The sequence below is a fragment of the Pezoporus occidentalis genome, unplaced genomic scaffold, assembly GCF_034315485.1.
Source record: "Pezoporus occidentalis ecotype Australia unplaced genomic scaffold, CSIRO_AGI_Poc_V1 ctg81, whole genome shotgun sequence".
NCBI classification, from domain to species: domain Eukaryota; kingdom Metazoa; phylum Chordata; class Aves; order Psittaciformes; family Psittacidae; genus Pezoporus; species Pezoporus occidentalis.
In genome coordinates this window covers 5,756,787-5,783,687 of record NW_026916170.1, presented here as the reverse complement: position 1 = coordinate 5,783,687, position 26,901 = coordinate 5,756,787, and the positions used below count along the sequence as shown (strand labels likewise).

At 36.5% G+C, this 26,901-nt stretch overlaps 2 protein-coding genes across 3 annotated transcripts in view; one reads left to right on the top strand and one right to left on the bottom strand.

The window, feature by feature from the left end:
- MOSPD2 (motile sperm domain containing 2) overlaps positions 1–10,577 on the bottom strand; it is a 31,299-nt gene extending 20,722 nt beyond the window's left edge. The window contains exons 1-4 of the mRNA XM_062603833.1: positions 10,428–10,577; positions 10,149–10,215; positions 2,041–2,196; positions 1,314–1,400 (exon numbers count right to left, since the gene is read on the bottom strand). Of these exons, the coding sequence (XP_062459817.1) occupies positions 1,314–1,400; positions 2,041–2,196; positions 10,149–10,215; positions 10,428–10,436 (319 nt within the window). The 5' untranslated portion in view covers positions 10,437–10,577. The remainder of the gene's footprint in view (positions 1–1,313; positions 1,401–2,040; positions 2,197–10,148; positions 10,216–10,427) is intronic.
- Positions 10,578–11,487: 910 nt separating this feature from the next.
- On the top strand, positions 11,488–25,902 carry FANCB (FA complementation group B). Of its 2 annotated transcripts, none has more exons than XM_062603629.1 (8): positions 11,488–12,544; positions 13,495–13,647; positions 14,162–14,254; positions 18,719–18,847; positions 19,541–19,707; positions 21,829–22,265; positions 23,101–23,277; positions 25,299–25,376. In XM_062603629.1, the coding sequence occupies exons 1-8, from the start codon at positions 11,609–11,611 to the stop codon at positions 25,304–25,306; spliced, it is 2,100 nt and encodes a 699-aa protein (XP_062459613.1). In that variant the 5' UTR covers positions 11,488–11,608; the 3' UTR covers positions 25,307–25,376. The 2 variants fall into 2 exon arrangements, with proteins under 2 accessions (XP_062459613.1, XP_062459612.1); XM_062603628.1 differs by having other exon boundaries at positions 11,489–12,544; positions 23,101–23,338; positions 25,299–25,902.
- The last annotated feature ends 999 nt before the right edge of the window (positions 25,903–26,901 follow it).

Here is a 26,901-nt window from a genome sequence, read left to right as displayed (position 1 = left end):
ATGTCTGTTTTATACAGCAGAATGAGAATGGAGAATGCAGACTCAAATGTTAACTAACAAGGAGCTCTTCACTATGACACAATCTGAATTTGCACATCAAGTCAGATACTCTGACCCAAGTAACATTCACAGAAGAAACATTTCAGGTATGGAAAATTGAGACATTAGTTATGTTGCAATGAAAATAAAACTATATAGCCAGCCTTCACATTCTTGTCATGAAATTTTCTCAGCCCAAGCACTGATGCAAGGAACCAATGTTTTTTCCTACTTCTCTTCCTTCCCTATCTCACCAATTGGAACCACCCAGTATAATCACACACAGATTTCCAAGTGCTATAAAAAAGGTATCACTACCACTTATCCTTGAACACCCTGGAAGACAAAAGAAAACCATGAAGCGTAACAGAGCAGCAATTTTTCATACAGCACTTATAATGAGAAGGGGCAGTTTGACAAAACACAGTTATAGCATAAAAGCTGCATTTTTCTGATTTTTTTTAATAGAAAATTGTATTGGTGTTTAAAACAGTAATTTCTGTAGAAAACTGGACTGTTAGCGTATTTCTGGAAGTGCACACTAGCCCATGGAAACCAAGGAAAAGCAGAATTTCAGATTTAAATTTTTGGTCTTTTTCAAGGTTCAAGATCACTGCTTGGAAAGCCTCATGAGACATTTGCTTAAAAAGCCTCTTTTGCCTCACAGGATTTAAGCTTAATTAAAAGTAAACATGTAACATATTTTCTATGAATTGGTCTGCTGTCATAATATTGACCATCTATTATATATTATTAAATACAAATTTGGGAGTATTTCAGGCAATGTTTACTGGTTCCCTATAAATCTAATTTTTTAATTACTAGAAATTAATCATACAACTTGAGACTTGAACAATCCTGAGCTGCCCATGCTATTACTGAACATTCCAAGGACATCAGAAAAAAAAAGGAAAAAAAACAAAGCCACTGCAAAAATGTGGGCTGCTAGAAAAGCAATGACAATGCACTGTAATGAGCACTTATACTAGTCACATATTCACCACAGTAGGAACAGACACAATGTAAAGGAAAGTTAAAGGCTGCATTATAATTAGGACAGAGTTTCATAATTTCATTCCACTTCTGTAATACAAAGAGATACTAAAAATTACCATTCTTATTTTTACTAAAAATTCTCATTTTTAGTAAAAACCAGTTGTCAATTTGTACCTTCTTCTGGTTTTAAAACGTTTATTTTTCAGAATAGATGGTAATCTGCTGGAAACAAAAAATAATGCTCAGTGACTGAAAATATTATATTTTGTGTAACTTACATAATTTATAGCCTTCTTTATCATATCCATGCAGAAAGAGAGAACCATTTTCCAATAACCATTTTGGAATGACAGATTCTGTCAAGTCTGCAAAACCAAAAGAAACATTATCTCAGTAACCATATTAGTAATCGCATTGTAACTTAATAGATGTCGCTAAAAATGCAGACGTCTAGCAACAAAACACAAAAATGCCTTTATAACCCACTTTCCAAGGCCATTACTAAACAAATACAAATATTGAACTCTCTTGAAATCTTTACTATCTTCTTCCTTTCATGCTGTAGAGTAGGATCTATTTAGGAAAAAGCAAGGAAAAAAAAAAACTGACTTACTACAAAAATACTGCAAATGTATATTTTTGTTCATATCTAAGCCCCTCTTGCTCTAATCTTTAATTCAGATTGTGAAGTCCTGTATATAGAGCTCACCTTCAACATACAACAATATAAAACTCAGACCTATTCTACTTAGGGTGACAGACCAGTGCTACTATGACAACAGAACCCTGGTTTCTGTGGAGGGTTTTGTTGTTATTTGCTTTTTTTTAAGGACTCCATTCAGTGCAGATAAACATTAAAAGCAATAGTTCTAATTCCCACCCCCCACACACCCACCCTGTGGTACTTACAAAACTTTAAAAGGCACATTATGAAACTACATAATCAGTTGTCGCTCATTAGAAAAGCGACAAACACCATCAAAATTGTTATTTAGCATAGCTTACCATTAACTGTATACTCCTTCCTCCACTGAAAGCTTTCATCAATCATCTTTAATGTATCATCCACAACATCATGACGCCAAATCAGATAATTTTCAATCCATTTATCATCTTGCTGAAGTCTTTCCACATCTCTAGAATCGTATTTATCTGACTTATCTACAAATAAATCAATTATTGTGAAGATAGCATTTGCTATGAAAACATTGTCAAGTTTCAATATAAGCATCTGGTACGTACATAGATTCTTTTGCAGTCCCAAACTTAAGCAAAGCACAGCACAAGAAATTGATTAAAACTGTCTGTCTACTGTGGTGACATCTAGGCACACTACAAGATTATTCTCACTAGAAAAATATTTTTTGTGATTCTTCTTAAAAAAAAAAAAACAAACAAGAAGGTGTGTGAAGGGAAAATATAATTTAAAAAAAAAAACAACAAAAAACCAAACCGACACCCAGGTTTCTGTAGTTAACATAAAATTAGTATACAGTCTAAGAATCTGTGTACTGATGAATGTATATTGTATACACTAAGCACCATTAGTTCAAGCTTGACTTCTCAAACTTACAGGCATCAGAAAGCCAGACAACAGATGTTAAAATGACTATTTTTGATCACACACTATACAACATTGCATTAAACAAAATTGTTTTCTTTAACAGGACTACACATTCTACACTTGTTAGAAATTGTTACCTTATGGACACAAATCACATGCGATGCTAGAGCAGTACAAAATCCCCAAGGTTCAAATTCTTCTTGTATCAGGTTAGCAGCAGGGTAATAGGTTAACATGCTTTAGGAAGTACTTTGGATGAAATAGTGCTGCTGCTCCTTACTTTATTTTCTTCTTCTTAACTATTTTTCAAACATAGAAGTTTGGAAAATCAGATGCCTAACTGGTCCTATTTTTTATTGTAGATATCCTTAAACAAAGGTTCAGCTTTTAGATCAATGTTCCTCTCTGTCAGAGAAATCTGCATAATTGGAATGTAAATCAAGTAAGAGCCCATGATAGAAACAGACTTCTGAAAGCAATAGACACTGGTACAAATCTCTTTGCTACCTACTAAAAACCACATAAGCTCTTAAACTACTCACTTAAAATTCTTTGCTATTAGCATTGAAAAAGTTAAGACTGGTAGTTAATAAAAGAGACATTAATTTTAACATACTGGAAAGACTGTTCCCATGTCAGTAGCCATAAATTCAAAATAGCTACTTTCAGGACCATCAAAACCTAACTATTTAGAACCACGACCAAACACTTGTAGGGATGTGTGTTTCAGACTTTGTAACTCTGAGAAAGATGTTAAGAAACAGACACCATTAAGTTTTATTACTATTTTTAGTTTTACTGGCCTACATGCAAAGGTATGACCTATTTTACTTACCTTTCTATTTATACTGTTTCCTGGCACAAATTAGCTAATATAACCGTAAGAATACACCCAGTTTAAATGCATCCATCCACTAGGAGTTATTATAGTTGCACTCCCCCAGTGCATCTCTTCCCATCCAATTGCTTCTCATATACATTACCTACTTGATTCCTTCTTCATTAGGTCTCTAATTTCTCCTTCCCTGGATCCCATTCTACTACCTTACCCTGTACGTTACCCAAGCCTACAGTCAAATCCCACCTTCCCTAATTTTAGAGTCCTACTTTCTCCTCTCAGGCCCAAAATCTCCAATCCACTAAAACCTCTCACTATTTCAGTCCCTTCTCTCATAACTTCCATATGAGAAATGTCTGCTGCACCAGACAGATCATTCCCTGTATTCTGACAAAGCCCATTAGAGTGAACACTCAGCATAAGACTGAAATGCTGTGGCTCTAAGTCAATCACAGATAGAATAAGTTGCAAAGATTTTGGGCGTTAAATTTTGTAAAGTCTCAACTGCTCATTTGAAATTTGATTATCTCCCTTTGAAATTTCATTTACTATCCCCGCCAGTGATTTACTATTTGGACACTTCTGCCTGAGAAATAATAACAATACCTAGTTTCAAATTGGAATCATAAAAAAAAAAAAAAAAAAATAGGAGAGGATTTCTACAGGCCATATCAGTCCCAACTCCTGCCCACAGCAAGGCTAACTGCCAAATTCAAACAGGTTGCTACGTACCTTTTTCAGTCAAGTTTTGAAAACACAAAAGGGCAGAGGGATTCTAGAGCCTCCCCTCATGTAACATGCATTCCAACCCAAATCCTCTTCAAAGAGTTTGTCATATACAAGTAACTAAATGGCACATTCACAGTCAATTTAAAGGAAGAGAAGTACTTAAGCACTTGCTTCTCTTAGCCATGATATACTAGCTGTTCTATACTATGTATTATTCAATACAGTATATTGACTATTAAAGCCACATATTGCTACCCATAGCCACAGTAAACTAGGGCTTTGCAAGAACAAAGATTTATTTTAACATCAGTATTGTATAACTCCAGTGCCTGAGCTACCTTACTCCAACTTGGTTTAATAGTATCTAACACACACTAGCTTCCAGCTAAGAGTGACTGCTGTTAATTGATCAGCCAAGTATTTTTCCGAGATTAGTTCCATGTATACCCTATTTGTATAAGGGCTTTTGGCTCTGTGTAATTAAAAAGCCACGCACCAACAGGTAAAAACTAAGAGGATAATATTTCTGGACATTTTCTTTGCTCCCAGTATCTCTTTGAGCAGAACTGTCAAAATGACAGAATAGTAGACTTTGTATCAAACAATAACTTAAAAATATTCACACATCATTACATGGAATGTGTCTCAGAACACACGTACCTGGGCCCCTAACAAATGTTCCCAAACTCTCAACTTAGATAATACTAAAAAATAATAGAAATATAACTTTGTGAATATTTGAAGAAAACGAAAGTGAAAGCTGAACAGAGAAAGCGTTTTATCCAAACTTTCAGCATCAATGAAAAGTAAGCTATATCCACACATAGGAACAGCTGAAAAAAAAAAATTAAAATTTTCCTTTATTCAGTAACTGAATTCTCAAGAAGATGACACACATAATATAAATTTACATATATACTACAACACACGCTAAGTCAGGAACACCTAGTCAAAATCTACCTCCTAAAAGAAAGGTGTTTTATCTCACACATATAAAGCAGAGTGACATGAAATTGCTGGAGTCCTACCAATAATCCAGTCACTGAAAATAGGCTAATTCAGAGAAGGAATTCCTCTTCAAAACTGTGCATTTCCCATCATTCTGCAGGCATCTGGAAACTTTTTTTCAAACAATGAAAATTTGAGTGAGCAAGAAGATTGACCAGATCTCAGACGTAATTTTAGAGGTATCAAAGTTTATAGTTTTATTTAACCTTAATTTAAAAACAGCTACTTAAAGTTACTTTCATTTCCTCATTAAACATTTGAGGTCAGGGGTGAAGACTGGGAGAAGACAAAAAAAGTTCTGTTTGAATGCAGCTTCTTCCTATTAGTTGCCTGCCTTCTTTCTTGCTTAAGAGAGAAGTTCAGTTCTTTCTTGCTTAAGAGAGAAGTTCAGTCCTTTCTATGACCACATTCTCCCCTTCCAATAGTTGTCTTCAAGCTGAGAAACTTACAGTGGACTTAATTACTATCTTCCAACATAAAGTATCCTGTATAACACAAGACAACAGTTCTGAAAAGAGCTATAGCATCATGCAGAACTAAATGAAAACAAGTTTCACTGCCACAGCTTCACTGGAAGAATTAATTAAATTCTTTGACACACAAGTTGTAACATCCCTTCACATTTTTTTTTAAGCGCCATCTACATTACGAGGAGACCAATGCTGCACTGCTGTGCTTTCTTCTGGCACTCATGCATTAGGAAAGCTAATAGAAATTTGAGAATATTCAACAAGAATAGAACAAAGACTACAAGACTGAAAAGCAGACAGCACAGTTAAGTCCCACACTAAATTAATCCAGAGAAGTTCAGAATTCACAACCTGCAGAAATGACTCCTCCCTTCAGAAAGAACTCTTATCTAGAAATGTTATAGAACAAGTCATACACAAAGCTGAGAAGGGATAGCAACTCCATACCTTTGAATAGAGAAAAAAAAACCAAACCACTTCATTGTACAAAAAAATTACAGGAAAAGTAAATTAAAGAATGTCAAGTGTTTCAATTACACAAAGCCTCTCAATTTAACTACTCCCTTAAGCTATTTCAACCAACAAGTCTTGGGTCTGAAACAGTCATAATTATTCCTCTGGCCTTGGCTAGAGAAGAGAAACCCATTTTAATTGGCTGTACATGCTTAATATGTTAAGCTAAGCCCTATAGCCATTCAGATATGTGCCCCCAAGCGTTAGATGAGGAAATCAAGAAAGCAATTTAGAGGTCAGTAGCCATACAAGGACAGGGATGAAGAAAACGTAAGTTATTTCCCCCAATAAAGAGTTATTTCAACAAAATCAAGCAGCATTAAACAAAATATCTCCCTCCACAAAACGTGATAAATTTAAACTTTTAGCAAGACTGAACACTCTCAGTGACACTAAAGACTAACTTCATTGGAGAGCTCAACCATATCACATAGCTTTCTACAAAAGTATGCGGTTTATTCTACCTGTGTTTACTATTTTATCCTTCAAGTATTTCTTATCCTGAAAGCCAGGAATTGGGGAAAACAGATTTTTCAGATCATAAATAAACAAGGTATCAAAAATATATCAGTATATCATATACAAAAGTAACATCACTATGCTTTTTCAGGATACCCCATGTCTAAAACTATTTGCAACCGACCAATATGATTAACAAAGCACATTTTGCTACCAGCTTAAAGGAAGTCATGATGAAATTTAATCTTTTAAATTGGATTTTGAAACCTCTCTTGCAAAATCTTTTTCTTTTCAATTAAGCTTTGCCTACAAGAGAAAGGAAAGGGATATAAATGGTGAGGGGCAGGAGGCATGGAATATAGGCAATACAAAATAGTAAGTATGCAAATGGATGTATAGAAAAGACTTCCTGAATGGAAAAATCTACCAAGATTTGATTATAAATAATTTCCACCATAACATTAAAATGGAAAGCCATAAACCAGAAATAAAAGCTAATTTTAGAAATCCTCTAAGGAATGAAAATGCACTAAAAGACAAGGCTATTTGCTAGAAAACAGTTAGTACCAGTCAGTACTAGAAAATAATCCTTTTGTTTTCATTGTTCCTGTCACCACCCAAATCATTTACATCACCAACTCTCACAAAGAATCCAAACAGACAAAACAGAAATTACGCCCCCAGACTGCAAAGATAAAATGCTGTCCACCTACCATATCCTATAACATTTGCTGGTCTACTGGACTAACAGGAACTTTTCAGTATTGGAAATATGCCTTTTAAATAAAAGCAACAAGTTTCATTACTAGGGATATATATTCCTCACCTGAACTGGATTTGTCTTTCAAATACAGCTAGAAAATTAACTGAAGAGCAAAAAACATTACCACTGCAAGATCTCAGTTAACATTAAACACTGCTCTGCATCTAAGATCTCACAGTGGCCAAGCATTCGTTCTAGAACTCCTCAATGGCCACGCTTGCTGAACAACTTACACAAGAAAGTTCTCATGAAAACTTCATGGAAATGAATCAGTAAGGTTCTCCGACTCCAGGTTTTTCAAACTGTATCTATTAAAACAATTCTTTGATTTAGTCACATAAATGAAATAACTTTACAATTCAGAAAACATTTTTGGTGCTTTCAACTCCTTAAACTTTTCTGATCCTATGTTGAAAACAGTCAAAACTAATGTATTATTTGTTGTAACTTTTATGATAAATATTCCAACATGTATTAGATGTGGCATTAGATACGATTTAATACTAGACTTTCCTTAACTGGCTATATATATTTCTGTATATTCTGTTTCAATCTGAAACATTGTATTCTGCCAATAAATAAACCAAAAATCAGGATTTCAAAGGCCCTCTAAGTTTTCATTTCACAACAAAGTAAACATTACTGAAAGACCATCATAGCATTTGCAATCATTAGCAATCCTTTCTCATGGGAGGGAAATCAGTAACTATATATATATATATATATGGAAGAATCACTTCATAAGACAAATGCAAAGTTTCTAGAATAATCAGGAACACTGTCTTCCTCAGAAGGAAAATAAAACTGTGACAGCTGCAGCCCCCAGAAACAAAAATTCCTGAAAATTTTACTCAAACTTTAATACCTGCAGCTCACCCATAAATGGAATTAGGTTCATTCTGCAGAGACCCAGTTCTATGACCACACTAAACTTTCACAGAAAGTATCAGTTTCTCAGAGTGCCCCAACAGTAGCCCTAGTTTTTAAAGCAAACTAAAATTGCTGGAGATTAAGCATTTCTACCTTTACAACACAGAAAGTCACATGTTTGGTAGTGACTATCTCCACATCATTTTTCACGTAAGAGGAAGCATAAAAGATGTTAGAAGATACACAGCAAAGGCTGAAAGACCACATTAAACTAAAACAGTGTGTTTTTCATACTTGGATTGTGCACGACAATGTTAATTTGCTTGAGGCATTCCTAAATTCGAGGGAGGGACTTCAGAATGTAAACTCAGAAAAGTCCTAATCCTATTTTCTTGAAAGGGCTAAGAGTCCTAAATCATGACCCAAAAATGGGCTTACTGAGAAAATACATTCAAAATACTGCAAATAGGATTATAGTTTACCTTGCAACAGTATTCAATTATTTTAATGGCTGTAACAAGCAGCCCAACAGAGATTTCACTGCAACTACAGAAACTTGCGAAACTCTAAGACTGTAAGGGACAATTAAATTTAAAAGGTAATAAATACTCCCTTTTAGCAGCAAATGTCCCAGAGAAGTTCTAGGCTTTCTGAAGCTACTGTTTACGAGTGCAACTCTCGGATAATAGAATACAAAACAAGATGAATCACCTACCATAGGAAAATATACACATTAGCTGAAAACATGAACAGCCAAAATAATTTATCATTTAAGATGATCCTCCACTCTGCTGGGCCTCAGCTTTAAGAATGCCAAATACATCTTTATTCACACAGAAATATCAAATGGTAAAATATGCTCTCCCTCCTTCAAGACATTATTCTAATAATTTTGTCATCTTGCTAGACATATAGGTCATCTCTAACCAAGACCAAAGAGATTTCCTTTACGGAAGTTAGCAGAGCAACCATATGAAACAAAGCTGTACCAACCTCAAGATCCTCAAAGCTTGCAAGAAAAATACTACAGCCAATTACAAATAAGTCATAGAAGCATGCAACCCATACATAAAAGGGATAGCTAGGTAACCTCAATAATTCTGATCAGGAACATCAAAGCAAAGTATGTGCTTGCAGGACTGGGGCTTATATTAAAGGAGATATATGCAACTCCTAAACTACTGAGCTCTTACTGTATTTGCATTAAGAATGGATAAAAGCATGTTGTTAATAGATAGCCTTTGGTCAGTCATAATGAAGTGTACTCCTTACTGCAGTTGTTAGCATACTCTACTACTCTTCTATCATAACCAATGCAAATAAACCTCGAAATGAAGGACATGCCCACCCCCCCCCCCCCCGGCTTAGCCCCAGGCATACCCAGCAACCTCCCTACCTTCATTTACAAGTTTAAAAGCATTTGCGAGTTGGATACGCAGCATGTTTTAATTAAGGCCATCATGAATGTGAAGTGAAACTTACTCTTTCCTTGACAAACTGTCCGAAGTCAGAATTTTTTCCTTCACTTCCCCCCGGCTCCAACACCTCATGTTTTATGCTCGAAAAGCCCAAGCATTGCAGCGTGCCATACCCCATACTACAGCCAAGTAAACATGAATCAACAGCACCCGGACCTTCGCCTTAGCATGTCTTGTTGCCCAAGACGGCGATCCAGCAGAGAGCACCAAGAACCCCAAAAGAAAACCTCGGCTTTATACAGCATCCCCACCCAGCAGCTTCGGCCACCTGAAGAAAAGGCTGAAAGATCCACTCACTGAGGAAATGTGGGACACAGGAAGCATTCAGGGGAAAAGCAGCGACACCGGACGAGCCTCTGAGACCACAGCCACAGAGCTCCCATTCCACCCCGACCTCCACCGCCACGGCCGAGGTGCTCACCTGGCAGGTACTCCGCCTCGAAACGCCGCCGAGTCTCGCTCACCAGAGGGGCCTTATCCTGTCGCTGCTGAAAACAAACACGAGACAGAAGAGGTGTAAAAGGAAGAGAAAGGCTGCGGCCCGACATAACCCCGGCACCTCCAATGCATGGCCCTCACCATCCGACCCCCACCTCTTCCTCTTCACCCCCCAACCTGCTACCGGCGGCCGGAACCGGCTGGGGAAGGGAGGCCAGGCGGGCTGGCAGCCGTTAAGAGGCATCGGAGCGCAGGTACCCACCTCCGCCATACCCCAGCAAAGCCGCCACACCACGGCAGCAAGGCCTACGACTGCCGGGGAAACAGAAACGCGGATCGAGGCGCTGCGTGACCCCAGTAGGGGCAGGGCAAGGGGAGGCGCCGGCGCTGCCAACCACCCACAAGTCTCCCTCAGCCGGCCCCACTCACTTCCCGGGGCTGAGCCGGTGGCCCCGCCCCCTACCCCTCCCGTCATGCTTCCCGCGGCGGGAGTTTTGGCGCGCGCGCGCTCTCTTCTGATTCCTCCTTCCCTCCGTTTCTCTAACCCCAGCTAGGACCCGCAGCTGGTGGGAACGGGCTGGCGGCCGCTGTGCCTCTCGGGCTCGGCTTCCTCCGGTAGGAGATTGTGTGTGGCCCCCGTTGGGCCGGGCAGCTGTCAGCGGCTTTTGGGGGGCGGAAGCTAGGCCGGGGCCCGCTGCTGCCTCGGCCCGGCTGCGGCTGTGAGGACCCGTGGGTGGCCCCTGTGGTGCCTTAGCTGTCCGGGCACCTTAGGGATGTGCCCTTTGCACCCCTGAAGTTGGTGAAACTTGGTGAGAAGGCTGCGGGGCGCTCTGGAACCCGAGGTCTTGTCAGGGGAGAGATTGAAGGGGGAGAGGAAAAGGGAGGGAGCCAACTTGGCAGCAAAGTGGCTGGACTCTTCTTCAGAGAATTTTTTGCTTGAAAAAAGTTTATACTTTAACTAAGAATGAGTTGTGTTTATTAACGAAGCCTGTACCTGAGTGAAAACTCTTAAACTTAAGAATGCAAATGTGGAGCTGACACCTTCAATTCAGTCACACAAACTGCATACATGAGTTGGGATGGTTTCTTTCAACTTATGGTATGATGTGTACCTGTATCATGCTGTGGTAAATAAATTTATTTATTATATATATATTTCAAAAATGTTTCTGCCACTTAAATATCTCAGTATGAAGTTGCTTAACTTCATTTCAAGGTAAAGCACATACTGGAGTCATGTTTTCAAATTAGTCTGTCATTGCTTTGCAGTGTGTAGTTTTTCTAATTCTTAAGGATTTGTTCAGCTCTTCCCAAAATTACATTTTTTTCCTCTTCGTCTTTGTAGGTGGAAAACACTCAGATAAGTTAATTTTTTTCAGAGAGAATCCTGACAAAAATGGAGGTGCATACAATCCTCTTGTAGAGGAATATACATGAATAAAGATGCTTCTGGATGAGCAAGAGCAAATCTTGTCCTACAATGGCGAAGTCCTTCTGTTTCAGCTGTCAAACACAAAACATGTGGAGGGCGCTGCTGATAAAACAACAAACTTGTGTGTCAGAAGAATGGCATTCAACAGAGACACTAAGCTGTTTGTTCAGAAGTCTTCTGGAGCATTCAGCATGCGTGCCAGTCACTTAAAAATTGAAATAATTTGTTGTAGCTGCACAACAGATTCCAGAACAGGGATTATTCTTCCCTGCATTTTGATAAAAAAGAGAAAACGAAACAATGTTATCAAATACCTTTTGTTGTTGCTTCACAGCTCAAATCAATTTGAGCAGTCCTTTTATTTTAAATTGGATTATGAGCTGAAAGAAGACATCAGGTTGTTTCCTGGCCCTTCAGTGTTGTGGAGGCATGCCAACAAGCTGTTCTACATCTCTTCTGACACCTGCACAGTTCTAAGTGCTCCTGTTCAGCTTTCTTCTGTTGTATGGACAGGTGAAATGGAGGATAAAGGCACAGTTGTCTTAGGGATAAGAACTACTTGCCTGCCAGATGGTGAAGATGAGGATGAGTTTTCCACTTCAGACAGAGCCATCTGGGGTAGTGAATTCTTTGGCTATGCAATAAAAACACAAAAAATGCTAACTGGCACATGCTTTATGCCTCATGCATACAGCAGAGTGGTATCTTCTGTCTATGTCTGCAAGAATGAGATACTGAAAAAACAGCTCCAAATATCGCTTGTTGCAATAACCCACAGGAATCAGCTTATTTGGTTCCAGGATGGTCTCCCTAAAGGTGTTTGTGAGCTTCCTTATGAGAAACCATGTTCAGTAAAAACAGCTGTAACCAGTAGCAATGATGTGCTATTTATTGTGTCTTTTGCTTCTGGAAATGTCTGTGTCGTACAGAGGAGAGACAGCTTACAGGTATTTGTGGCTTTAAGCAGCTCCCTTTTACTACTATGTCTTTATTTGTATATATTCTGTTATTAGAAGTTTCTGCAACCAAAAAGCTGTATGTTTTAAGTTTTGAACTTTTTTTTTTGTTATTGTTGTTTCTGTTAAAATAACCTACCTAAAGTACGGGATTGTTTTGCTTTCACTGCTTGCTTATGTATCTGACAGCAAACCCTGGATTCTGTTATTTAATAATACATTTCATGAATCTGAGCCAAAGCTTCTGTTTCTGATTGAAAAATTCCATAGTACTGGAACCTGAAATTGTAAGATACTTGTGAGTGTGATTGCATAATTTGTGTTAAAGTGAAAGTAAGCTAGCACCGTTGCAGAGCATAAACTTCTTGCTGAAATTTAAAAGCGTTTTGAATCTCACTTCCTAGTAACAAGAAGTATTGTTTCACGAAAATGACAGGAGGCCTCTCTTATGTTTTCTAAAGTCAGGACAGACAACGTTAACTGTTAGGCTTTTGTGACACTCTTATCAAGACAATTTACATAACTGAAGAAATGTCTTTAGTCTTATTTAGTCCTCAGCATTATTATATATATTTGTCTTTACCTTTCAAACATATTTGAGTGCTTAATGCAACAAAGGTACTTTTGAATATCAAAGGTTATCATGTCTTTAACAGATCTGCAAACATTATTGGTTCTAAATAATGTTACAGCACTCAGCTATTCAGCTGTTTGAGTACACTGAAAAGTTATCATCTTCTCTGTGTTCTGGAAAGTATCTATTTTTTTCCCAGAGTTACATAGACTCTAATGATAGAGTGAGAGCTTGAAGCTTCTTAACATTACTATATTCCACACACTTGAACAGGCTGCCTCTTTATGAAAAGCACGCTTCACCAAAATTAAATTTCAAATTGAAGATTTATTAAAAACTATGTATTTTAAAACCTCTTCTACTGTAGGTGGCTTCCAAATGGCAAAGAGTGAAGTCTGTTCTGGTGGATGATTTTATTGGATCTGGAAGTGAGCAACTGTTACTGTTTTTTAAGGATGACTCCAATACAGATGTGTTAAGTACATTCAAAATAACAGATCTTGGAGAGGTCGACTATGCAGTAAGTTCAGCTTGCTGTTTCTCAGCTGCTCAGTCTGTGCTTACTAAATTAACAAAACAGCATAAAATCGCTGAAGGATTGGTGCAAAGTGAAATTTGATGTGTGTTGTGAAATGCTCTGAAGTTTGAATCTAACATTCCTTGCTGTAAACATAAAATAATTTATCTGAAGAGATTATTCTATTTCTTTGATAACATCAGCCTAATTTGGGGAAATTAAATTAATGCAGTTACAAATGCTTGACATATGTATGCTACAATGCTTACTTTTTGTCGAAGAACTCTTAATTAAGGCCATAGTGCTTGTTAATTATCTTCTTATAATTGGTTCATTCCATTATGTGCTATCACACTCTAATTGCATTAAGAAGATTTTTCTTGTAAAATGCACACTGTGATTTTGCTGTTTTTTTCTATTTTCCCTAGATTTTTATAATGCTTTGTAATAGCCTATACCTTACCTTCAGCTTTTTAATTAATTCAGGTGGTTGTTTCTTTTTTTTTTTTTTTTTTAGAGTGGAATTAATTATAAACATGATGCTCCTGCTGCAGAAGGATTGCAAGAGAATGGTTTGCTTACTGTCCAAGCCCTTGAAACACGATTACAGGTTTGTACTTGATAGTTCTGCCTCTGTTATTTTCTCCAAATTACTTTTCTGTACCATTACATTAGCTGAAGGGAGAGGTTAATGATACTGGTTTTATTGGAGAAGTGTTTCAGGGAGAAGACAACATTGTTAGGTATCCGTTCTTGAATCAATGATAGTTTGTGTTTCAGTTCTCTCAGTTGTTACAAATGCATTTGGGTAATTGGAAGTGCCTAACTGAATTTTAATGAAAATTTTGCAACTATGCTGAAGCTATCCTGTCAAAGCTTCATAACACTCATATTACAGATATTTAACTATCAATTTAGCAAAACCAGAACATTTACTACTTTTGCTCCGCATTACATACTTTGAGATAGTGTAGAGCCAGATCCCCAGTGAGTGCCAATGAGAGTGCCAGTCAATCCGGAAAATAATGAGTGTTATGGTCTGTTTCTTTGTCCACAGACTTCAATCAAATTGATTTTCACTTTTGCCTCAATTAGTGACCATGGTTATTTCACCACCTACTGATGTTTTTCCTCCTGTTACTAGCAATTTTATAAGCATAATTTTGCAGGGATAATTTTGTTAAGTACAGTAGGTAAAGCTAAAATGTATCCTTCTTTTAATTAGCATCTTTTATAAAACGAGCTGGGGGGGACGACTTGCCATAGTCCAAGTGATCAATGGGACTATGGCATTGCCTGCCTTTCTACCTTTCATCCCGGTAGTAAGCACCCAGCATACTCTCAGAGATGTTCTTCTGCGGTGCTGTGTGATGGCCTATACCAAGTAAGTAATAATTGACAAAATTGGAAGATTGATTAAAACAAAAAGTTTTAGGAGGTCAGTGTAAATCTCAAATTGAGCCAATGATGTGAGGCTATTGTTAAGTTTGCTAACAGTGCTTATATCTGAGATAGGACGTAATTATTCCTGTGATTTGAGAATTAGTGAAACCTTAAGTAGGATATTGTGACAGTTTTATCTACAGTCTTTAAAAATTAATCAAATTAATTGGCGGAAGTTTATTACTGGAAGAAAAGGAGGACTATGGCGTATTATGAAAAGTCTAAAAAAGAAAAGATTTTTCTAGGTTTAATTACAAACAAGATGTCTAGTTATTATACAACTTCTAAGAGATAAAAGCCGTTGTTTGCAGAACACTGGATAGTAGTTTATGGTTTTGTTTTCTCTTTATTTTCCTTCAGTTTTTTCAGAAACTGGAAGGTGTAAGAAAGGAGAAGTTGGTTGAATTTTGGGGACCTCTTGAGGTCCCTTCCAACCCTGCATTTTTACAGTTGGTCAGTTTGCATGTTGTTTTAGTTGTTTCTGGATTCTTTTAGGTAATTATCTATTTTAAAACAGCTGCGTTCTTTCCCTACTGATTACATTATTTTCCTTCTCTACAACACAGAAGTTAGTTTGTTGCTCATTTGTTGTTGGTTCCACTGTTGAAAGGAAGATTTTCCATTGCAATTGACAGCTGTATATTTTGTGTAACTGTGTTCTGTGACTGTTCTTTTAGTACACCAACTGGCTTTCAGCGGTACAGCTCTGTGTGTTAAGATCAAATGAATAGTCTGTTTTGTGCATTCTACTGGTTCTGCCAGAAACAAGCACTGGCTGGAAATTTCATGTAGCATCTGCTGATAAAGTTCTTAGACACAGACTCCTCCATAAGACTTTCATTTGTTTGTTTAGAGATCTTTTTGATCTCTAGTTTTCAATGCACAAGCATTGTAAGCAAGTCGGAAATCTTCCTGTGTTTTAATGCTGTAAATCTTTGCTATTGTTATGCTGATGAATTTCAAAGTATATGCAGATATCTCTTTTTTGACCTTACTCTTGCTTCCTTGTTGAGATCTCCGTTGTTCTGTATGTTTCCCTGAATGATGAAATACTCTTGCTGGTTCTTTTGTCATCTGATATATAATTGAATTTCAATGATGATTGTTTTGATACCATAGTGCATGGATCCTGCTTAGCTTCCAAAGTTTTTTTTAGCCTTTATCATCAAAATTTAGGTCTTCCAGAAATCTGCAATCAAAACACGTTTTGACAGTCTCTATGGAATCTTTTAGGGCAAAAAGAAATAGGAGATGCAGTCCTTTTTCATATTTTGTTGCTTAACCCTTATTTCACATTTGCATAGCTGTTTTCTAGCCGTGTGAGAACTTCAACAGGACTGAATTATGGTCCACTGCATTATAAGGAGGTTGCATTTAAGTTGTAGGCAGTAATACATGTAAGTTGCATTTTGCAGTAGGGAAATTTAAAAATGTATCACCCTGTGCATTTTTTAATTGTCCTTTGCCTGCATCCAACCTTTTCTCCTCTGAAGACTTTTTTTCTTTAACACTCGTTTTAGTACCCTCTGAAGAAGACTTCCCTTTGATAGAGTACTGCAATTATGTTACAAGAGCTGAGGTTACAGGGTTTCTCATGGGTTTGGTTGTTCTGGGAGTTACACCAGTGTCCTGGGTTCAGGAATTACCTGACTGGGTTTAAACCACGACAACCAGATATAAAAAGAAGTGTCTTTTTATGTCCACTGGCCTGTTCCCCCCACAAGTACTTAACAGTTGTGTATGGATTGTAAGGCCAGATTCTTTTTCCTGTGATTAACTTGTTCCTTTGACTTGATTTGCCTGGTTTTGGGCAGGTATTTTTTCAATCCTTATTGGTGCTGACGTTGAATTGCTGCATTGTCAGGTTGTTCTGTTCTCATTCTAATAATGCTGATTTAGTGGTGGGTAGAAATTTAAGAAATGTTCTATGGTTTAATTTTTATTACTATTTTTAGTATAAGTTTTAAGTAATTTTTCATCTGTTCTGGATTGGCCTGTTTTTTTGGTGTTTTTACATAAGGGATTTTAGTCACTTGAAAAACACAGACCCAGTTATTTAGTGCATGAGCTGCTTCAGCCTGTAGATTTCTGAATTGCTTCTCTCTGGCTTTTATTTTTTTTTTTTTCTTCCATTTTACCTTTTTTTTTCCCTGTATTTTTTAGTCTTAACCATCATGAATGTTCCTTTCCGTTTTCTTTGCTTTCTAGAAGTCCCACAGTTCTTGGCTCAGTGGTTTTAGCTTTGTATGTATGGGTATTAATTTATTTGTTTATGAATGCTGCAACTTTAAATGGAATGTGTCAAAGCACTTGGCTGTTCTGCTTAGTACTAAGCCTCTGCCTTAATTTGCTTTGCTTTTGGCAGTGATTCATCTCTTCTGCTCTTCATGCTGTTTTACAGCTGTATTGTGTTTGGCTCTATACTGCTTTATTTTTATGCTGATGTTTATTTTATATTTTAAGGTGATCTAGTTTTATTTTCTTAGTTTCCCTGTGCAGAGATTGTGACTTCTACTGGTGCTTGTTGCATAATATATCTTGGCATATGGCAGAAAGGATGTGCCAGAGGGAGCTGACGGAGGGCACTACCCAGTCTTGGTTTGCCATGTGGTAGATTTTGGGTCTTTTTTCTTGTTTGCTTTGTGAGCAAAAAGGGCTAGCAAATGTCAGATTGATAAGCAGGCATACCTCAGTGAATCTTTGGCCATTTTGACAGTCTGTGATTCGCCATTTGCTTTTTGTTTCTCACTTATTTATTCAGGAGTTGCTCATCAATGGCAGTAAGAAAATAGTTCAATATTCTGATGACCTTGATTAGGAAGGTGTTATAAAAGCATCCTTGTTCTTAAATCTTCCTTTTCTTCTCCTCTCTCAAGTCTGGCATTGTATTATTGCTTGGAATCTGGTACTTGCAATGCATGATTAGATAGGTAGCAAATTAATTTTTTTACAGAACTTATAATGATGAGTGCTACTTTCTGTAAATGGTCTTTACCATTGCACCTTGAGCAGAGGGCATCTCTTTGCTTACATGAAGTGGTCTTCATTCAGGCTTGTCAGTTGCTTATGATTGATCCTGATTATTTGTTCAGGGTTTTTGGGTGGGGGTGGGGGTGGGGGTGAGAAGTTTGGGTTTGCATTCCAGTGGTGAGCTTTGTTCTCTCCACTCCTTGGCAGCATAGGACTTCTCAGGATCTTGCTTTCCTGATAATAGCTTTTGAGAGCTTTCTTAAAATCTAAGCAGCTGGTGCTGGCATGCTGCTTTCTTGCTATCTTTTTGAGTTTTTTGTTTTTGTTTTTTTTTTCTCTGTTTGTAAAACTGCCAACTGTTCAATATATTTAGTTGACCAGTAATCAGTACGAATCTTGAGAAGAAATTGAAACTCATATCAATGGAAAAGGGAAGTAGGAATAATAATGAAAAGGCTGAATATCTACATAATTAAATAAAATTGACCTTAAAAGTTCATATTAAACTTGAGGTTTCATATCAAGAGGCCAAGATACTCGGATTAATATTTTGGATCTTGATTGCATAAAAATAGAAAGCTGAAGAAATATATTAGTACCTTCAATATTGGTTCTTATTTGCAGTAGACCTAAGCGTAATGATAATTTTTATCTTTTGCAGGCTGGTTACGCTTCTGTCCGAGAGCTACAGCAGCATTTAAGACTCAAAAAGAAGGTTATTCTTGAATCTTGCAGAGCATTAATAGATCTCGTTGAAGAAAGAACTCATATCCTACCAACTGCAAAAGAGGTAAATTGCAGAAGAGATCAATTCTGAATTCTGCCCAGCCATTTGTAGAGGGTGCTTCTCTCAGCCACTTGTTACTTTCATCAGTAGTATTGTCACTATCAAAACTCATTAATCTGCTTTTTAAGTCTGGTTTATTACCTTAACCTGCCAGTGTATGTGCATAAGTTTGGGTTTCTTGAAATTGATTTGCACAATACCAGCTGACAACTGAGTTGCATGGATGGGTAACATCTAACACAGAAGTGGATTGTGCAATCTTAACTGGCACAGTTGCCTAGATATTGAATACCTATCTACGGCTGAACATGTTAGGAAAACTGAGCTGTCATAGATATGTATAAGCAAAGTTCATTTTATAACGGGAACAGAGTGAACTGTGCTCTGAGAAGGCGGTTGAGCTTGGGAAAATGTTATCTTAATGTGTTGCTCAAAAGACGCGTCCTAATTTACTTGAAATGGAGTTGATCTTGTTTACAAGGACAGAATGAGTTGTACTTTTCATGGTATAGTGTTTTAAGAAAATGCAATTTTATCTTTTGAATCTATTGTAGAGAATAAAGTAGTGTATATAGACTTCAATTAGGTATTTTAAAAGCACTTCCAGCAATCATTTGTGGTAAAACGAGAAGTAATGCAGTTTAAAAAGAAATAATGTCTCCACTTTATCTAAAAGACCCAACGTTTTTCTGTAAGGAAGGTCTTGTCTCTCTCTGGGATGATGTAGAAAATCCTCCTCATTCTCTTAGTAAAGAGACCTCATTGGCATCCAAAGTCCCAGAGCACTTCACAGAGAAATTGTGGCAGCGTGTTGTTGGTGACAGCTTGATAGTTGGAGTAAAACTAACTGAATCATTTTACTTGTAAGTATATAAATTTATATCATATTTTTGAGTAGTTTTATAGAAACTGAATTTGCAGGTTAAGCTGTGCAGTAGCAAGAGTGCACTTTTGAGCTTTGAACTTTCTCATTTTGAACATCTGTATATAAAATTTTTCAAGTGTGTCTTTGTCAGTGTTGTGGCTGCTGCTTATATCTCTCCAGCTCTGCACAAAAAAAAACAAACCAAACATTGTATAGGAAAAAATCAGTTGTGTCAGTATAAACACATCATTACTGGAGGCTTTTACGGAGGCTTCATAGTCCATGTTGACTGACATAGCTATGCTGATACTAGTATGGGGTGTAGATAAAGCTTTGTCTTAGCTATATAGTTCTTGATGCCTTACTGTTAATATCTTGTCATTCCTGAAGAGTGATTTGCTTAAAGAATCACAAAAGAAAGCATTTTAAATTCACTGATCAACTTAATAAATACTCAGCTTTTGAACTGAAGTATCCTACAGCCAAGTGTCCATTCAAATAAATATTTGCTAGGCTTATGTATTGTGTAACATGTGGAACAATCAGACATACAATACTTAAACTTTCAAAGTTATTTGTTCTTATTATTGTCTTCAAATGTATTCATTTATTCTGTTCATTTTAATTGCTCAGATGTAAATACTGCATGTGTCATTTCCTCCTTGCAGGGAGCAAATTAATTTGGAACACACTTCAGCAAACCAGGATTACATTACACAACGCACACTGCAAATTTCTGTTTTAATGTAAACTGTGGTGGAGTCAGAACTTTCCTTTTGAGCTGTATCTCCACAAGTAGTGTAGCTGATACTGTGTTAGGGTAAGCTTAAAGACTACTGATGCCACTGAAAATCATTCAGGTGGTGGTGAGAGAGCTGACCTGTTATGCCCTTTGGCCATTCTGCTGGAGCTGTGGGTATATTATTTCTCAACTGCCAGACTGCTGTAACTTTACAAGAAAGTTGACTTCATCTTGGTGACAGATTCTGTTAAGAGCCACTGAGGCAAGAGATTGTTTTTGCCTTTCCAGTATTCATTCTTCTAGCTTTGATGATGATGACTTTATTTTTGAAAATGAAATACTTCATTCCTGTATAGCTTCAGAAATTCTCAGAAGATTTGGAACCACCCCTTATAAACCAGCAGCAATATTGCTCTCTCCCCATTTTTACGGTTGAGAAAAGATTTGTGAAGATGAAGTCATTTGTCAAAGGTTTCCTGGTAGGCTAGTAGCAGAACCTAGGTCTGCTGGGCTCCAGTTCAGTACTGTTCACAAAGACCTGTGTTTAGGGAAAAAAAGGGCTTGCTTTCTCTCCATCCCAACACTGTAAGTCTTTATTGATTACTTTTGTGCTTCCTAATAAGGCAGGATTGCAGTGAAGCTTTAGATTGCATTACGAGGTGGTGATACTTCTCCCTAAAGAAAAAGATAGTCATAAGACTTTCAGATGACATCTTGAGACTGAATTGATTGCCAGAATAAAATATTCATTAAGAGAGTATCTGAAATAGTAATATTTGCATTTCATTGAAAGAACCCTGTGTTAAATAAATCAAGTACTTTGCATATTTCAGGAAATTACTGCATTTTAAAGGTATTTAAAACCTTTTAATTTACTTCCTACCTTCAATTTTGTTTGGGTATCTATAAAATAGAATATCAGAAAAGCTTTTAGTCCCCAAAAAGGGCAGAAGATACTTTCTGTAATTTTTTTTATTAAAAGAAAAGTCTTTAAAAATAAATTATAAATGTCATAGAGTATCTGCATGGGCTATGTGGAATTTTCAACATTTTCTGGGTGAATTAGAAATCCAAATTTTTTCAGTTGAAATGAGGCATCTAACTCCTAGAAATTCAGTCCACATTTTGAAAATCTTTATACTAAGCTTAGATGAAATAGTCATTTGAAGGACTTACACTCTTTGCACAGTCTATGAATTAACCTGGAATGATATTGAGTTTGTGGTAGTCTTAAATGTTTGTGTGTGTGTGTATAGATACATAGATAGATAGATGCACACACATATATATATATATATATTTCTGCAAAGTTCTGGTTATTTGTCAGAAAACAAAATACAAACTGGGGGTGCAGTCATCTTATATGGATTTTCACAGGTCACTGAGTGATGTCAGTTTATCTTTAGTGGTGGATCAAAAGTTCTCTTCGATTTCTCCAATTATTGAGTGTCGAAATAAGATCATTAAGCTGAACAAAACCTTCTCAGCATTGACTGTCTCCTCCTGTCAAATTGAGCCTCCTCCAAAAAAGATGAAACTGGACTTGCATGGCAAGTATGATATGAAAGAAGAGTTTCCTCAGCTGAATGAAGCAAAGTCAGTCATTGCTGTTACCAGCCTTTCACCATTACTGGCGTTTCACCGTGTATGTTGCATAGTTCTTCTACATGCGAAGAAACAAAAACATCAGACTGATAGTTTAGAGGAGAGCAAAAAGATTACTGTACTCTGTGGGAAAATTTCGTTAAGTCTGGAAGATGTTTCAAATGGAAAATATTCAGTAAAGATGCTAAAGGATAATAATTACTGTACAGGTAAATGGATTGATACATTTTGGATTCATAAATACATGGTTGATTCTTCTGTTCACTGTAAGTGATGCCAAGCTGTTTTGAAGATGTAATCACATCTGTCTTTGAACATGAACTGCATGGAATTAAAAGCTGAGTGGAATACAAGACGGAACATTTTTCAAAATGGAAAAAATGTTCAGTGATTTCCTGTAGGAGTTTTGTGCTTTCATTGGTGCTGAAATGTCTCTGGATAGGTTAATTCTGAAGATGAGTACAGGTTGCTGAATGCTGTTTTTTTTTTTTTCTGACAAGAAAGATACTTAACTATTAGATACAAGAATATTTTCTTTTCTGCTATAGTATTACCTCTTAGATAATACCAAAGTAATTGAAGCTTTTCTTCATCTACATGTCTATTAAGGTCATTTATTTTTGTTTCTTTTAGTTTTTCTGATTTAATTGATTTTGAATTGTGCTTCTGCTCATGTACTGAAATACCCTTTGGATAATTTGTAATGAATTTTAATTTCTTTATTCCTTTAATGCTGTATCATGGGCTAAAGCCAGCATGTCATCTTACTGTCTACAGAAGGCTGTTAATAGTCTTTGGCAAGGTGGCATTTATCTTTAGAGCTTTCATTAGATAGGTGGGGCTTTGTTAATCAGCTAACTCATTTGCTTGATAGAAATAGGTATAAGAATTCAGGTGAAAACTCCCCAAAAATGCCTGTATGCAGGTGCAAACTCTACATAAAACTGGGGCCGTAAACCCAGGTTTTTGCATAAGCAAAGCTTAATGCATGCTACATGATCAAAATGTTCAGGCCAAATATTTTGTTACTGTATTTTTTTGCAGGCTCCTTGGAAGATATACTTGCTGTCCTTGCGGTATCTGTCAGATTCTCCTTTCAAATTGTGTCTTCTGATTGCACATTGACTCCGGTAAATTCATGGTTACTGGGAGAAATGGAGTGCACACCATTTAAGGAATGCCATGACAACATATTCTGTCATAAAGCAGGAATTGTATACGGTACAGTTTTTAAATGGACCCTGAAAAATCCATTCGAAGGGCTTCTAATATTATTTTGCAGGTAAAATTGCTTAAAAAGAGTTGTATTTTCAGTTTGCATGCACACTTTTTTATCCTTACAGTATTTCTTACAGGTACCATGAACAACCGCCAAAACCATAATTAATAGTCTTCTAATACTAATGATATGACAATCACCAGCAACAACAGATTAATTTGAAATCAGAGCTATGACTGAACAGTTGTATTGTTTAATCTTGTCTAGGCTAGAACATTGAATTACAGATAAATCTAGTCTCCAGTTAATATCTGCTTGGTACTATTTCTTTTGCTCATTTTGCTGCGCTTGAATGTTATATTTTTTTTTTACATTATTCTTAGTATAACAATTTTTCTTCAATATGTGTTGATTTTAAAAAATATCTTAAGGGAATATTAAAAACAAATAAAACCCCTAAACAAACAGCAACAAACCTTAAGTTATATTAAATTTTAATTTATTGCTGTGTCATTTTGTAGTTTGGTACTGCAACATAAATTTAGTCCAGTTTTGTATGTGTTTCTGAAGTATTTATTTCCTACCCACAATGTCTTTGAAAAGTAAATAATTTGAAGAGTCTCAGTGATTTGTTTTTCTTACGTAGATTCTTGGACGTATGTCTATAAAATTTCCTAAAGCAGGCTATACAAGTTAGTTATACTGCCATGATATATCATTTAGCTGGATATGGCTCACAACATAAAAATATGTTGTACTGACAAATGTTGCCTGTCCTGGAGACTTCTAGCTTAAAAATAAAAGAAAGAGAAGGTATATCTTTCAACAGTTTCTAATTTATGAGTTTGAATCTTTTCCTCAATGTAGGAGTTTTTTCCCCTCTTTTATCTGAGAGGAAAGGCTAAATTGTTTAAGAAGTCAATCAGTAAACTTTTAAGCCTAAAGGCTTTTGATTCCTTTTAAAATGTTAGTTGATACTATACACTTCTAATCCAACTTAGTATTAATAGTGAACTGCATGTTTATGGTGTAACTATGATGGTATTTTCTATGTCTTTGTTTCCCATCTTTGGCTTAATCTTTTATCCAGCTGGGATATTTCTGTGATTGGTGGGAACTACAGACTATTTTTTTTTCCACAGCCTCTCAGAACTAACATAAACTACTATAGCTGTTATAAGTAGTGGAAGGTTCAAGATAAGTAAATTGAAATAGGCATTTTTTTCCTGAAATTACTCCTTTCTGAGAAAACTAGCTACCTAAGGATGCTTGTAGGGTTTTGGGGTTTGTTTTTTTTTGCTTGGTTTTATTATTGTGGATGGTTTGGGGTTTGGTGGTATTTTTTTTCTGGGATTTTTTTTTTTTTTTTCCCGTCAAAAGGTATCATGGCAAACACTGGAAAGAAGACTTTGGACAAACTCTACATTCCTCTTAGAATAAGGGCTATGTCATTGTGTCATATATGCTACACTGGTGTCCAGGAGAGTAGGTTCCTGATGATTACAAGCACTATTTTATCTTGCTTTCTTAATAATTTTGAATGTCTGATTTTTAAGTGCAACTTTCCCTCTATAATGACCATTTAAATAGGAGCTGTGGGCCACCTGATAGCCATGCTGTGAGTTGATCATGACAATCTATGAATAAAAGTGACTTTTTACTCCCCCTAAGTGTAGACTAAACAATGCATTTCCTTTGTATTATTATATGTAGCCTTCACGTACAATGGCTTGCTGTTTAAAGAAACAACTGATGCTCATGAAACCTTAATTGTGCACATATATTTTAACATAGAATAGTAATGTTCCTGAGGTTTGCTTAGTGTCAAAGTGGTGGCTAGTGTACCATTAGAAAACCTTTGCTGACTCTTGTATGTACAGTATGCCTAATACTTAAAAGCATAATCGGCATATATGTTTCCCTGTTTCATTTTAAGTAATTTTGTTTTATTTTCCATGATAGAATTTTGAAGATACAAGGTAGTTCTAAGAATAATAATAATTGTCATCATCTTATTTTACAGAAATCTGACTGTTTTGTTCCAGTGCCTTTATAGCCTTATTAGAGTTCTCCCACCAAGCTGTGATGTAGAACTCCTGAAATGTGGAAACAAAGGTATACTGACTGAACAGTTAGCGCTGGCTTTGGAAAAAGAAATGCTCACCTCTAGGAATTCTTTCTTCTCAAAAGAAAGTAAAGCTGGAAACAGTTTGACATGGGGGAATGAGTCTGGCAAGACAGTCACTGATGCTCCCGTGGCTTCTTTACTGGACAGTGAGGAAGAGGTTCAGCAATTCAGAAAAAAGCTTCGGAATGAAGGGGAAGAGAGTATGCTGAGTATGAATCAAACAATGAATGGTGCCCTTTACCAGGAAATTTCTTTGAAAATCGCAGCTGCTCAGCGCAGTTCAGATATGATTGCATGGAGACTGAGCAAGTTCTAGAAACTATTTACAATATTTATCTTGAAGACTATTTTATTAAAATTATACTATTAAATATTTATATTTTCATGGGTACTTTTTATTGTATAGCTCAGTTATTTCTACAGATAAATACTGGTGTTTTGGTTGATGACTTGTAGCTGGTGTGGCAAGAATTTAATATTAAAGGTTGCTGAGTTGTTACTTTGTTACATAATTTGAAAATACTATTTTTAAAGTATTTTCTAATAATTCCTCTTCCAAAATTATATTTCATGAATCACAAATGAACTGTATTGGAAAAAAGATAACAAGTATGTACAGTTTAAAATAGTCCTTTTAAACTTGAAAGATGACCATTTACACAGGTAAAACTTCAGTCCTAAGACAGCTATAGAAATGATCAAAGCTGAGTAACAAAAAGTAATAATTTAACTATGGGGGGTTTGACAAATTTAAAGAAGAGGGATCTTATGTTTGTGATATATCAAATAACTTGTAATGATACTACTTGAGGAACAAAACTCTGGTTGTACCTTGCAGCCCTATCTTCTAGAGTCCACCCTCAGGTCTGAGTGATTTTGAAGTTTTGGAGCTGGAGAACCATATCAGGCCTTTTACAAAATTTCAAGAACTCATAAAGTTTCACTCTGTAATAAAACACCTTCAGGTTTGAGAGGTCCATTCCCACCTAGGATCTGGTGCTACAACTAATCTTGGAGGAAGCTGTCTTTCCTTGGACGTTAACCTAGCTTCAATGACAGAAGATTTGTTTGCTCATTCCCTGAGTCATAAATGGTTATCTGGTGATACTAGCTGCTCACCGGTTTTGGCCTATCTCAAATATTTTAAATAATGGGCAACTCTTTGTCTGTTATTCCTCCCTTCTCTGGTTTAACCAAGATACTGCCTATGCATCCAAGAAGAGAACTGCATGTGATCTTGCAGGTACTACTTGCTTTTTAATCATTTTTTCCCCACCATTTTCCAGATTCGTGAGGGGCAGAAAGCTTAGAGAATCCCAAATCACAGTAATTTGCTTCCCTTTATCTCTGCTTTATGTAAGCAAAACATTCCTTGTGTTTGTCACCATTTTTCTAAAGTTGTCAATATTTTGCTTTTCAGTTTTCCTGTAAACACAGTTTTTAATAGTTAATGCCTACAGCGTGCACTCTGGCAATAAAAGATACTTAAAAGATATTT

What these genes read in the sequence shown, in the direction of transcription:
- FANCB (XM_062603628.1), top strand. Translation starts at nt 11,609, where the DNA reads ATGCTTCTGGATGAGCAAGAGCAAATCTTGTCCTACAATGGCGAAGTC. An exon ending in TCCTACCAACTGCAAAAGAG is followed by an intron (nt 18,848 to 19,540) that starts GTAAATTGCAGA and finishes TTTTTCTGTAAG; the next exon opens with GAAGGTCTTGTCTCTCTCTG. An exon ending in CTTCTAATATTATTTTGCAG is followed by an intron (nt 23,339 to 25,298) that starts GTAAAATTGCTT and finishes CTTATTTTACAG; the next exon opens with AAATCTGACTGTTTTGTTCC.